General features: G+C 38.7%; 2 protein-coding genes across 5 annotated transcripts; both read left to right on the top strand.

Annotated features, from left to right (window-relative positions):
- The first annotated feature begins 4,968 nt into the window (after positions 1-4,968).
- LOC112280496 (arogenate dehydrogenase 2, chloroplastic) lies at positions 4,969-8,805 on the top strand. Its single transcript, XM_024516049.3, has 7 exons — positions 4,969-5,867; positions 6,363-6,531; positions 6,871-7,035; positions 7,239-7,321; positions 7,575-7,644; positions 7,907-7,981; positions 8,240-8,805. Exons 1-7 carry the CDS (start codon positions 5,401-5,403, stop codon positions 8,519-8,521), a joined length of 1,311 nt encoding a protein of 436 aa, XP_024371817.1. The 5' UTR covers positions 4,969-5,400; the 3' UTR covers positions 8,522-8,805.
- Positions 8,806-9,699: 894 nt separating this feature from the next.
- On the top strand, positions 9,700-13,083 carry LOC112280495 (uncharacterized). Of its 4 annotated transcripts, none has more exons than XM_024516048.2 (9): positions 9,700-9,969; positions 10,179-10,576; positions 10,692-10,868; positions 11,066-11,214; positions 11,339-11,590; positions 11,800-11,961; positions 12,079-12,143; positions 12,532-12,620; positions 12,822-13,083. In XM_024516048.2, the coding sequence occupies exons 2-9, from the start codon at positions 10,261-10,263 to the stop codon at positions 12,998-13,000; spliced, it is 1,389 nt and encodes a 462-aa protein (XP_024371816.1). In that variant the 5' UTR covers positions 9,700-9,969; positions 10,179-10,260; the 3' UTR covers positions 13,001-13,083. The 4 variants fall into 4 exon arrangements, with proteins under 4 accessions (XP_024371816.1, XP_024371813.1, XP_024371815.1 ...); XM_024516045.2 differs by having other exon boundaries at positions 12,070-12,143; XM_024516047.2 differs by having other exon boundaries at positions 9,830-9,969; positions 10,242-10,576; positions 12,070-12,143.
- Positions 13,084-13,424: the final 341 nt, after the last annotated feature.

The following is a 13,424-nucleotide window of genomic DNA, read 5'->3' as shown; positions in this document are numbered from 1 at the left end:
GAATATGTCCATGCTAGGAATTGCAATTAAAAATGATGCTTTTATAGTTGATAGTAAGCATTAGTGATATCATTAAATTAGTAATAATATTGTCAAAGTAAATTTGATGATGATAGAATGTTGTAATGTTGAGTAATTGATAGAATCTAAAAATTACATACCATACTTAAAAAATTGTTTCAATACTACTCCAAATTAGATTGGTCATAGCTCCACAATTACATAATGGATTCTTTTGAACTTGGACTCATTTGATAGCTGTAAAGGAGTACTTTATTTGCTATACAAACCACGTGTCATTATTCACTATAATTCATCTTATTCTTTTGAATGAAGCAAGAATGTATTGAAGATTTTTTTTTTGAGATTCATGTCCTTGACACCTATCAACTATCTTCAAAGTAAACAAAGATCAGAGTATATGTCAAATATAATTTATTACATCTTGGACTTCATCAACATGTAATTATTATCTTTTATGGAACTTATTCTTAGAAAATAGGGATAATGTCACAAACATATATATATATATATATATATATATATATATATATGCTAATAGTCACCTAAATAATATGATCATGTAGAAAAAGATAAAGGTAGATAAATTTCATAATATCTTATAGATTAGCTTCCTACAAACTTTATAGACATGGTTTTATCTTTATACATGTCTATAAATGATAGATAGATTAAACACTTAGCTAACATATGAGCCACATGTTGTATAAGGTCGTAGCTTGTGGTACAAGCTAGCCATGTAGCACATGCTATTGTATAATAATTTAATCATAAAATAAAAGAAAAAATAAAATATTCTATTATAGAAAAGCTTAAATGAAATTATTTTAAAAAAAAATCTTTAAAATATAGATAATAGATAAGGAAGTAGTAAAAATTAACTATTGCTAATGTTACCTTTTTTTAGTAGATATTTCTACTTACTTTATAGAAGCATAAATAAACCAAATCAAAATAAATGAAATATATAATTAATATTAAAATATTAAGAGGAAATTAAGAATAGGTTTAAAAAAAAATTATCTCAAAATACTAAGAATTGATATCTGGAGATGACCAATTATGAATCAAGGTTGAAATCAAACCTTGAGGTGTAAAACCAAACACTTATGGTGAATCTTGGATTCTTTTGTCAATTTTACAATAGGATTTGGAATCAAACTTGTGAAAGGATTTTTAAGAATTTATTTTATGTGATTTAAAGTTATATTGAGGTTTTGAGGGCTTTTCAAAGTAAGAGGTGTATTTTGTGGATTTGGATTTCATGAAATAGAAAAAAGTTTACAAATTTGATGATTTTGTGTCACGGACATACTCATGTAAGCCAGTAATTACATATACAAATACATAGAAGTAAGTAAAAGTAGGTAAAAATAAGTTAATTCTACAGTATTTGATATGCAAGCTTTTTAGAAGCTTCATAGACGCTGCTTTGACTTCATAGGTGTCTTTAATTGACTTTTTGGATTAGAAACGTGGTCAACAAGTTGGCCATGTGCCACACATGTTGTTAGCTTGAAGACCAAGCTAACTATGTGGCCCACACATAGAAAAACTTGCCTTGTAAGTCAAGGCATGTGTCCTACAAAGTCAACACATATTGGAGGTTCTATAGAACATCGCCACATAGCTCCTAGTTAGATAGTATATATAGAGACAAGTGTGAAGCCTTCTTCACTCTTGTCAATTCTTTTCTTGCTTCCAGTCTAGTTTCAAGGGTCTCTAGTTTTCTTGTCTTTTGGCAATAGCCATTCCAGTTTCTCTTTTAATATACATACTTGTTTATTTATATTTTGTTACTTTTCTTTGAGTGAAGGCTCACTTGTCTGAATTCCTTTTTCATTAAGTTCTTGTCCTTGACAGATTGATAAGAGTACACCTACAATAGCAAAGCTTTATCTAATCTTGATTAAGAATGGATTACCCCTTTTTCTTGATAAGACACAAGCATATTAGAAGTTGCGGATTACCCTCTTCTAAACCGATATTGTCCTTAGTATTTTCTTTGTTCTCAAGTCCTCTCTTCTATTTGTCTTGAGCGATATTAGACATCTTTTCTTTTCTAAGTGTTATCATAGCAAAACTTGTTGAAATAAAGAATGCAATGGCATAAATGCAAGAGCAATTGAGGGAGTTAATGCTTGTGATGCATCAACTCAATTTACCACCACAAGAAGCAACAAGATTGGCAAGAAGTGAAGATATAGAAATGGTTGGAGCTGCTTCAACATCTGCACCAAACCATGTCCTTTCTCCTATGGTGGAACGTCCTTCAAATGTTAGAAAATCAAGAATTGCCCTATCCGAGAAGTTTGATGGTACCAGATCCAAGTTTCGAGGATTTATCAATCAAGTGCAACTTGTGATTGAACGTCAACTCCAAAGCTATCCAACTCCAGGATTGCAAGTTAGATTCATTGATATGCTTCTTTTAGGTTCAGAACTATCGTGGTTTTCATCTTTTCTTGAATGACGAGATCCAATATTGGATAATCTAGAGGCTTTTTTGGTGGAATTTCAATCCATGTATGGAGAACATGATGTAATTCGTGTTGCAACCAATAAGATCCATATTTTACGACAAGGTAATCGATCAATAACGTTGTATGCTTCACAATTTTGACAACTTGCAACTGATATTAAGTGGAATGATGCTGCACTTATTAGCCAATTTCTCTACGGATTACAATATGAGGTAAAAAAATTAATGCTCAACTTATGTGATCCTCAAACATTGAGTCAAGCAATTGACTTTGCTATGAAGTGTGACAATCACCTTTTTGAATTTCAATATGAGAACTGTACAAGTAGACCTCAATGTTACTATAATTCAATGGCAACACCAACACCTCTCCAACACATACATTTGGAAGTAGAGGATATGTAAATTGATGCAATACGTTTCAAACCTCTTACTGAGCAAAAAAAGACTTGTCGTCGTCAAGAAGGATTATGTTTATACTGTAGAGAACCAAAACACACTGCTCAACATTGTCTAGAGAAACGATGTAACCACAAAATGAGGAGTATGGCTGTGAAAGAAGACAATATGTCGAAAAACAAGTTTGACCAGCTACAATAGGGACCGTGCGGCTGGAACCTTGCACAACATCTAGTAAAGGTCCTATTCTCTCCTCAAAGCCTTCTCTTAGTTTTACATTAAATATTATTTTAGGACATAAACATTACAAAGCCTCTGCCTTGTTAGATTCAAGAGCCTCGGCATGTTTCTTAGATGAAGAATTTACTAAAAGACATAGCATATCTTTAGTAAAGAAAACTAAACCTGTTCATACATAGATGGTCATAGATAGTCATAGATGGTCGTCCATTGTCTTCTGGAGATATTACTCATGAAACCCTTCCTATAGAAGTAATAATCAATGGTCATAATAGCTCTGTAGTATTTAATATCATTAGATCTCCCTCTAATCCAGTCATTTTAGGTTTATTGTGGTTAGAAAAATACAACCCTCAAATAGATTGGATTTTCCAAACTCTTACTTTCTCTAAAAGTATAACTAACAATGTAGTTAATCAAATAGAGAGTCTTAAGTCCAGTTCAATTAAATCCTTGTTTATAGGTGCAAAAGCTTTCTTGCATAGTGCTATGAAAGAATCACCATATATTATTTATGCCACACCTGTTTCTACTGGTAGAAAGACTCCAAGTGACATTCTAAGCCAATATCAAGAATTTCAAGATGTATTCGAAAAAAAAATACGAATACACTCCCGAAACATCGTCCCCATGATTACTCAATTGACCTTCAAGAAGGAGCACAACTGCCATTCAGACCAATCTACAGTTTATCACAAAATGAGTTGACTAAATTCAAGGAGTATATTGAAGAAAATCTAGCCAAGAATTTCATACGCCATTCTAAATCTTTGGCAAGAGCTCCAATTCTATTTGTGAAGAAAAAAGATCGATCATTGCGGATGTGTGTTGATTATTGAGGACTCAACAAGATTACCATCAAGAACAGGTATCCACTACCTTTAATATCTAGACTTCTTGATCAGCTGAATCAAGCTAAGATCTATATAAAAATAGATCTCCGGGGAGCATACAATCTAGTACGCATCAAAGAAGGAGATGAATAGAAGATTGCGTTTCGAACTAAGTATGGACATTTTGAATACAACGTCATGCCTTTTGGACTTACAAATGCACCAACAGCTTTTCAACATCTAATGAATGATGTTTTTCAAGAGTTTTTGGACGATTTTGTAGTTTGTTATCTAGACGACACCTTGATCTATTCTAAGAATTCAAAAGAACATGAACTTCATGTTCGTCATGTGTTACAAAAATTAAGAGATGTAGGATTCTATGCCAAGATAGAAAAGTGTGTATTCCACACTACTCAAGTCGATTTCTTAGGTTACATCATTTCAAATGATGGACTTATGATGGATCCTAAGAAAGTTCAAACTATTATAGAATTATTTAAAATTGATTTATTTAAAATATATTTAGGCTTTTATTTTAATACTTTCTTTGAATTTCTTTAGGATTTCTTCATGCTTCTTTCATAATTTTTTTAAGGTTTCTTTGGATTTAATTAAAGCTTGCTTAGCATTTTTAAGGTTTAATTGGAGTTATTTAAGATTTTATTAGAATTAGAATCTTATTGTTGCAATTTTCCTTCTACTTTCTACAACCAAGTCCTTGGTGCATTCTCAAACAAGGCTTTATATGTTATAACACTGGCAAGCATGGAAGAAGACTTTACAAGTCTAAACTCAACATATACAATGATCAAAAAAGAAGCAATGTTTAGTTCATATGAAAGCAAATAATCAAGTGAGACTTTTTTCAAAGAAGTATGACTAAATAGAAGTAAAGAAACATGTATATTTGAAAGGATTATGGAATGGCTATTGCCAAAAGACATGAAAACTAAAGACTCTTGAATTATACATCTATATATATATATATATAGTAACTTTTGTGTGTGTTGAAGAGTTAAGGCTGTTTGCTTGTTGGTTTTTAGAAATTTTTCCCGTAGTCTTCTTCCTCTCCTTCCCACGTGTTGCTCCTAGCTTCGAGAGGATTTCCAGAACCCACTCGCAGCTCCAGATCACCGAGTGAGTGCAAGGCATTTGTGTCGCCACACATTCGTCATACATACATTGAGGAATGGGTGTTGGTTTGCTGGGGAGCACATCGGGCTCGTTGGTTTTATTTCGTTGCGGTGGACTCATCGCAGCAGCTGAGTTCGTCGCGTGAAGGTTTTAGCAACTCCGTCGTGATTTTATACACACACACATAGATACGTATATTGATTCACATTTTTTATATAATTCTTCGCGTGAGTAAATATTTGTCCGGGATGCTGCTGGTGTGAGATTTTGGGTACGGTGGGGGAGACCATGGTAGCAGTGGGAGTCATGGGAGCTCTGCCTCTGACCTCGATTGCACATTGTGCAACGACTTCGTCGTACCAACAAACGCGGTATGGGGTGGTGGGTTGTAAGGTGCCTGCTTTGGTCCAGATCGACAGCGTGTTCGGCTTTGCTGCGTCTGAATTGCAAGGAGATTTTCGGAAACCGAGTCAGTTGTTTCTCGGGAATGGTTTTAGGGTTAGTGGGCGCCAAAGCCAGTGGCAGCGCAGTGCATTGGATATCCGTGCCGTAGACGCCGCTCAGCCATTCGATTACGAATCGAGGAAGTTACAGGAGCTGGAGAAGAGCAGTAAGTTGAAAGTTGGAATCGTTGGGTTTGGAAATTATGGCCAGTTTCTGGCGGCGAGGATAACAAGCCAAGGGCATAGGGTTTTGGCGCATTCTCGAACAGACTACAGCGAGAAGGCTCAAGAATTAGGTGTGACATATTTCAGGTCAGTCGGTTACTTATCAGTTGATCGGTTGTGCTGTGGTGTTGAGCATGATTCCTGCTGAAGTGGGTCTCTGTTATATGAAGCATAAGCATTAAAGTGCCGTCATTTCTTTTACAATTCAACGAGTTGCGATATAGTTGGAACGTGAAATTCCTAAGTAACATACTTTCATGCAGTTACGTTTCGAAGCTTAAGAGTTCAACGTTCATGAGGATGAATCGGATCATTCACGTCTTCGTTACTTTTTTTAGTGGTAGCCTGACAGTGCCAAAAGTCATACAGTTCGTTTATAAAGACCTCACTCTTGAGGTCTTCCAAGGAGCTTCAAGTGCTTGAATTGTTCCTGTTAATATATTTACGTGGGAAGTGTAGGGTTATAAGGGCCTCAAGGTCCTGTAGGTAATAGTACAAATAATTATATTTACTGATATAAACCTCCAATTTGCAAGCAGTTGGAGAGGATGGAGTTGATATTTTTTGGCTTTGAATTCTCAGGAATGCAGATGATTTTTGTGAGGAGCATCCCGAGGTCGTTTTACTGTGCACCTCCATATTGTCAACTGTGGCTGTGTTGCAGAGTCTTCCTCTACAACGGCTCAGGCGCAACACCTTGTTTGTCGACGTTCTCTCTGTGAAGGAATTTCCGAAGAATCTTTTCCTTCAGGTATCAAGCCTCATTTAAGATGTAATGAATTGTTGGGAAAAGTACAGAGATCCTCTCTCTCTCTCTCTCTCTCTCTCTCTCTCTGTGTGTGTGTGTGTGTATGTATGTATGTATGTATGTATGTATGTATATGTTTCTATATGTCTGATAGTGTGTACACACACTTACACACACACACATTTTGATTGAACAATATCATAGGCCCTGTCAAATTTCAGACTAGGAGACCTCAAATGGGTAATTTTGACGTGATTCCGAATAAAATCCTCTTTCTATGATTATATGGTTGTTGAACACTTGATTTCTTCTAAGTCCAATCGGTACGTGGTTCAATAACAGGCGTTGCCCGCCGAATTCGATGTTCTCTGTACTCATCCTATGTTTGGCCCCGAGAGTGGCAAGGGAAGCTGGGCTGGGTTGCCGTTTGTTTATGACAAAGTTCGCATCAGCAACGGCCGACGGTCCAGGATCGCTGACCGGTTCCTGGACATTTTTGCGAGTGAGGTAAACCACAATTCAATTCACTAGTGACTCTCTTTGCTTTGGGTCCAAGGGATGCCAAAAATATGATCAAGGGTGCAATCTTGTCATTGCTGTAATTTTTAGTCAAAATTTACTTATGAATTGTCCTGAGCATCTTTCAGGGCGTTGCTTGTAGCCTCTACTGATAGTCTTGGCTGATGTGTACCCTCAAATTTGTGTCTCAGGGTTGTCGCATGGTGAAGATGACATGTGCAGAGCACGATCGGTATGCAGCGGGGAGCCAATTCATCACTCACACCGTTGGGAGGTTAGTGTAATTTATTTTCCTTGGTTTGTATTGAGAAGTATTTTCTTATTGTTTTCTGCTCAAGGATAAGCCTTTTCTGCCATGTTGGTGAAGTTTGTTTATCTGCGGTTGTCGCTATCATTTGGATTTATTTCTATTTTATTTTTATTTTTATACTGGATGAAAAGACATGGAAGCAGCGGAACTTTTTCTTTTCGAACAATGTGGAAAATCTTCAATGCGAAGGCTGGAATTTGTTGCACGTTAAATGCAGGGTGTTGGGAAAGCTTGGGTTAGAGTCGACGCCAATCAACACTAAGGGTTATGAGACACTACTTAGACTTGTGAGGCATCATTACTTTACATCTTCTTGAAGGTTGAATTCGTCGTTTTTGTGTCATTAATTCCTAAGGTGTAAACTGAATAGCTTTTAGTCAGTAACAACGATTTCCTCATTTCAATGATGTTACGATAAACTAATTGGAGCATTATCTGAAGAAGTGTTTTCTTTTTTAGTTTGTTCTAAAGCTTCTCTGACTGGACTGTTGGTCTATGCACATCCTCAACTGGAGACTACATCTGAAAGTTTAAGTGGTCCATGAACAGGTGGAGAACACAGAAGGTGATAGCTTTGACCTATACTATGGGCTGTTCATGTACAACCCAAACGCTACTGAGGAGGTAAGAGATCTCGCCTTTGCCATGGCAAATCTCTTAGAGCAGCTGTGTCAGTTTCTTTGGAAAAATTACCATTTTGATGTTAGGTTGAGGAACAGTAGTATTCTCAAAAGAATGAGATGGGGCTTTTAGGAGCAGTTTTATTCTGAAATCCTATGTTCATATTGTTCATTATTCCCTTTTATATATCTGTAGAAGTTGGTTCGAAAGCAGTCTAGTCCGCAATAACGAATACAACTCAATGTGGCTCTGTGTTCGCAGCTGGAGCGGCTAGAAATAGCTTTCGACTCTATAAAGAGGCAGCTGTTCGGACAACTTCACGATGTTTTGAGGAAGCAGCTATTTGGTGCAAATGTTGCAGATAAAGCCAGACTTCCACATGACCCTTCCAACTCATCTTCAACGAATGGGATTTCTAAAAATGGTGGCTCTGGAATTGCTAGCAACAGTAACACTGCGCTCCCTATCTTAGAGTCGGTCTTGGGCAATTCCAATGAATTGGACAAAGATTCCGATTCTATTTCGAAAAGCTCGAAGCAGTGATGTTCTGTAATCCAGAATCCTCGAAGCGTATTCTGTAGAGCACTTTCAGACGCATTATTAAAGTGCTTTTATTTGATCAACTCTCTCTGTATCGTCGCAATTTGGAGTCGAAGCTGTTGCATAGGTTTATTGGACACATCTTTTCATGAATTTGAGGTATAAGAGCACTAGAAGTATATATTTTCCCAACTCTTTTTCATGGATCAGACTGAAGCTTTGTCGTAACTCACTTAAATATACTTGATGTTTTTATTTGACATCATTTATGAATATTATTGAATCAACTGGCAAGCTACTTCTAGTTCGTCGACCTATTACAAGCTTTTGAACCAGTTTCTGACGCACTTGAAAAACACGCACATCAAACAAATTTATGCACATGTTAAATTATGTGCACCTGAACACCTTGGGTTGCTTTTTCGGAATCTATCAATATCAATCCAATTAACAATTTGCAAGTTTCACAACGCAATCTGCTAGTTCATTTCTCACAATCTTCGAGTAAGATCAAGAATGTGGTTATACTAGGGATCATTTCGTGACAGTCTGCTACGTGAAGTGGCGTAAGTATCAGTCTCCAATGAAGATCCACCAGAATGTACGGTCTCTGCTGTTATATGATGTTTTGTACCAGCTAACTGGGTAACATCAGTTCGAACTACGTCAAACAGTAAATGAGGAGAGCAATTATCCTTCCAGCTTTTAACTGAATTTCTAGGTGTCAATGCAAGTTACCTGCACCACCCAGCTCACATAAAGTGAGTATTGTACGCTTGAAAAAAACAAGGCCAGCATCTTTTGAACCTGAAAAAAGAAATCACTGTTGGAGAATTGCAAGGGATAGAATTCTCGGTATTATCGAGTGTCATCACACTCACAGCCGTTTTCATCCGTAGAGATTGTGATGAAAGAATGGTAATTTTCTAAAGCAATTAGGAAGGAGGCTATTGAAAAAAGCTCGTTATGAAAATGTGTTGGGGCTTTAATGAGGCGGCTGCTTCTTCAAAAACGCTCTCAATATTTTGCAGGAAACAAAATTGATTCCCTGGCAGGCCCGATTGAAATCTTCTCCTGGCACCAGCTCTGACTTGCTCATGACTTGTGCTATTGCTTTCAGACCTATTCAAATCAGCTTCGGTTGGGTTCATAACTCATGCAAGAAGCTAGTCCCTTTTTTTGTTTTAACGAGCTCTGCCGTAATGGCATTTTTCAGTGCTTTTAGACCTCTGAAGTTGTTACATAAGTCAGTACATTACTCTTGTGGAGTGGTTCTTGGTACGAGGAGTGTGCTTGGGATTTGAAATGTAAGGGATGCAAGATACTTTTGGAGAAGCAAAAACTCCAGAGTATTGATGCAGGCCTCTACAATGTTTGCAGAGATATGGTTCGACCCTGATGATGAAGCCCCGGGTACATTTTACATGCAGAGGCAGCTGATGCGGGTGAATGTGCGTCGGCCTTGACAAGGAAACTTTTCACTGACATTCAGCCATTGCAAATGAGAAGTGTCGCAATATTTTCGTAGGCCTTCAGAAACTAACAGACGTGGAAGCTGATGATTAGTACAATTTCTTTATCGCAGGTCTTCTTGTCTTTAGCTGAGAGCTCTCATTTTGAATTTTGTTTTGTTTTGTTTTGTTTTTTTTTTTTTTTACAGCATTATACGCCTATTCGCGGCAGACCTCGCCACAGTTTTGTGAAACTGCATTTGGGGTTGCAGGAAGTGAAGTCTGGTTAGAATGGGTGGACGCCCCATGCATTTACCTAAACCCACAGGTCCTCACCACGTTTCCTTCGCTGATTTTGAGCTGCGCCAGACAGGAGGAGAAGAAAGTGTTTCAGTTCTCTCCTCGGATCCTGAAAAGAATGAGCTCAAATTAGATGATGTACCGTCCATGCGTTTCTTTTATCCCACTGCAGAGGAACCCAAGTGGTGTCTCGCCGACACCCAGGCGAGACGGTGGCTGCCACATTTCAACTACACATGGGGCTATTTCTCCAAAGTCATTCAACCATCTTCCTATCTGCGCCGCTTCGCAATCTGGACCATCTCATGTACTTCGCAATCATGGACCATCTCATTCACGTAATCCCTTGTTGTTAGTGTGCCGACGGTGTGCAATGTGAGGTAGGGATTACCGAGTTTTGACGTTATCAACGGCAATGGCAGGCTTCATGCATCTCTTCATGTGGCTCCAATTGCACTGCTCCGTGGCGAAGCCTATGCTGGAGCTGGAAGGGGAGGATGAGAATGGTCGACTACCGGTCGTAATTTTCAGTCATGGCATGTGGTCGTGTCGCACAACGTATACGATTACCTGTTGTGACATGGCTTCTCATGGCTACAGTGAGTTCTTGAACCCTTATTCGTTTCAAACCATCCTGGTCAGACCAGCCATAGCCGCCATAGCTCTTGCAAAGTCTGAGCGGAGATAAAAGAAGAGAAAAAAGAAGCGAATATTGCACATGCGGAGTTCGACAAGACTCTTAATTTGTGTGATTTTAGCTGGAGAAGTAATTCTTGTCGAGGATCCCTGAATGCAGTTGTGGTCGTGGTGGAGCATTTGGATGGCTCCGCCGTCGCTGCTAAGTATCGAGATGAGAAGGGCAAGAAGAAGTGGATCACTCATGCGTTTGCGGAACGACCGTTTGATGATACTCCAATTTCTGATCGCTCCAAGCAGCTCAGAAAGGTGACAATCACGGGCTCAATTTTTCTGCCCACCTGTTGTATTCACCATCTGGAGCACCATTCTGATAATCAAATGGTCTTAGTTCTACCAAATCTTACCAGTATGTTTTGCTGGTGGAATGCAGAGAGTAGGCGAGATCCGGAAGGTAGTAGATGCACTGGAGATGCTTGATAGTGGACTCCTGACGCAGAATTCAAATGGCGTTAAAGGAAGGTTGAGTTTGGATGTGAGAATGATCTGTGGTCGCATTGACATGAGCCATGTCGCAATCCGAGGGCATTCATTTGGAGGTTCTACTGCCATTGTCGCTTGTGGGCTGGACAAGAGACTCAAATGCTGTATCGCTGAAGATGCGTGGTGGCAACCCATAGAGCGGGTAATATACTTGTTCGGTGAATTGCATGTAAAATACACTGGGAAGATCTGATTATGAAACTGCGAAATTTGCTTCGTGCTTAATTCTATGCTAGTATTTTCTTTTTGTCTTGTTTCTTACCAGAGTCGACCTCAATACCGTGATAAAGTATGAGATGATGAAGCTCTATGAATGACTGGCACTGATCTACTAAAGAGCTGTGACTACAGCCCGACTTCGACCGGCTGGCTGGAAAGGTGCCTCTGGTTCTAGTCAACACAGAACACTTTGAATGGGATGATCTGCGTCGATTACGTAACTTATTTCTTGAAGCTCGAGATGAGAGCCAGCTTGACGAACAACCTTTGGTGACCAAGCTATTTACCATCAAGGTTTATTTCCTGACAACACCTGCTGACTAGGTCTTGGATTCATTCTTTCTTGTCGATTCATTCCCCCACAATCAAAATTTTTAATTGGTAATCACTATTTGTTCGAAGTTGACGCAGGGCACACGCCATATGGACCAGTGCGACTTCCCAGTTATGTGGCCACGGGTCTTCAAAGCAGTCAAGTTCGTCCCTTAAAACCAACTTGTTTGTATTAAAAGCAATGTGTAAAGATCCGAATCCGCCTATGATATTGAGATGACAGCAATAGACCTGAACAACTCTTTAGGGCGCTGCAATCGATTGGATCTGGATACGATTTGGTGTGTAACTGCTTATTTCCACGTTCCAGCATATGAGCTTGCTTAAATGAAATTCATTTTTTTTTCTCTACGTCAGTTCTGAAGAGTTTGCTTTGCTGGATCATGATCATCTTTTTCAAAACTATTCTGATGTCAAGAGCGAGCATCGTCCACCGTCGAACCAAATCCGCCGCAATCAACCTTGCAACACTTGAAATGCATAAACCTTCAAATGGTCGCCGCTCACGGAAATTAGGCTGTTGGCTTGCAGGTTGTCAGGCACGGCAGATCCTGGGCTTGTAAAAGACATCACCAGCAGACTCTGCCTTGGATTCTTACACCGTTACCTCTTATCACCTGGTTCGGGTCTTCCAATATACTTCTCTGTGATGATTTCAAGGAGTTACCCAACGCATCAGCCTAGGTTTTCTCAAATACTTGGAATAGGAACTAAACTTGCAACTCGAATTCCAGCACTCTCACCATCAATAGAGGCAGTTTCGGAGAGATAAGAACACATCAAAAATATTCCTCTCAATTATTTGGTTGATGTGTGTGCAGGAAAAGGAGCTCAATACGCTGCAGACATCCTGAAATTGGATAGAGACCATCTTGTTGATGGCACACTTGCACAATCTGTTCAAGCTACAATACCTGGACAAGCTTTAGAAAAGAGTTCAGCAGACTTGAACCCGAACGCCCACCATGAAAATCATATTAGCAAACAAGATGGGAATTGAAGCACCCAACTTCTGTTTAGAGATATATTAGTTTGTAACATTCCTAATAAATTGAAATCCACCACCAAGGCCTTATTCGTGAAGTCTGGACTCCGAAAGCACTGGTCTTTTCGTAGACACAACAACTAGCTTACCAATCCATTATTTTTCAGCATCTTGACACGCTTTACAGAGATAAACCCACATTCCATTCAAACCTTTCTGAATCTCTCCTATACCTGAAAAACAACGGACATGTCCTTGTCCTTGTCCTTCCACTTAAATTGCATGGGGGTGGTGAAGGCTATGAGGTCCAATCATATTAGTATACACCTGCAAGAAGTTCATATCCTTCCGCCATCTGAACTCATTTGTGAAAGCAACTATTTTGCCAAGCATGCAAAATAACCAAAAGTGAGAACTTATAGAACATGTATCAATATCA

The sequence above is a fragment of the Physcomitrium patens genome, chromosome 3 (genome assembly GCF_059467195.1).
Source record: "Physcomitrium patens ecotype Gransden chromosome 3, ASM5946719v1, whole genome shotgun sequence".
In the NCBI taxonomy this organism is placed as follows: Eukaryota; Viridiplantae; Streptophyta; class Bryopsida; order Funariales; family Funariaceae; genus Physcomitrium; species Physcomitrium patens.
This window is presented reverse-complemented; position numbering and strand designations above follow the sequence as displayed.

Excerpts from the sequence above, each read along its gene's own strand:
- LOC112280496 (XM_024516049.3), top strand. The coding sequence starts at position 5,401 with ATGGTAGCAGTGGGAGTCATGGGAGCTCTGCCTCTGACCTCGATTGCA. Across the intron at positions 5,868-6,362 it reads TTAGGTGTGACATATTTCAG|GAATGCAGATGATTTTTGTG; the intron begins GTCAGTCGGTTA and ends TTGAATTCTCAG. Across the intron at positions 7,645-7,906 it reads ATGAGACACTACTTAGACTT|GTGGAGAACACAGAAGGTGA; the intron begins GTGAGGCATCAT and ends GTCCATGAACAG.
- LOC112280495 (XM_024516045.2), top strand. The coding sequence starts at position 10,261 with ATGGGTGGACGCCCCATGCATTTACCTAAACCCACAGGTCCTCACCAC. Across the intron at positions 11,591-11,799 it reads GGTGGCAACCCATAGAGCGG|CCCGACTTCGACCGGCTGGC; the intron begins GTAATATACTTG and ends CTGTGACTACAG. Across the intron at positions 11,962-12,069 it reads CCAAGCTATTTACCATCAAG|TTGACGCAGGGCACACGCCA; the intron begins GTTTATTTCCTG and ends ATTTGTTCGAAG.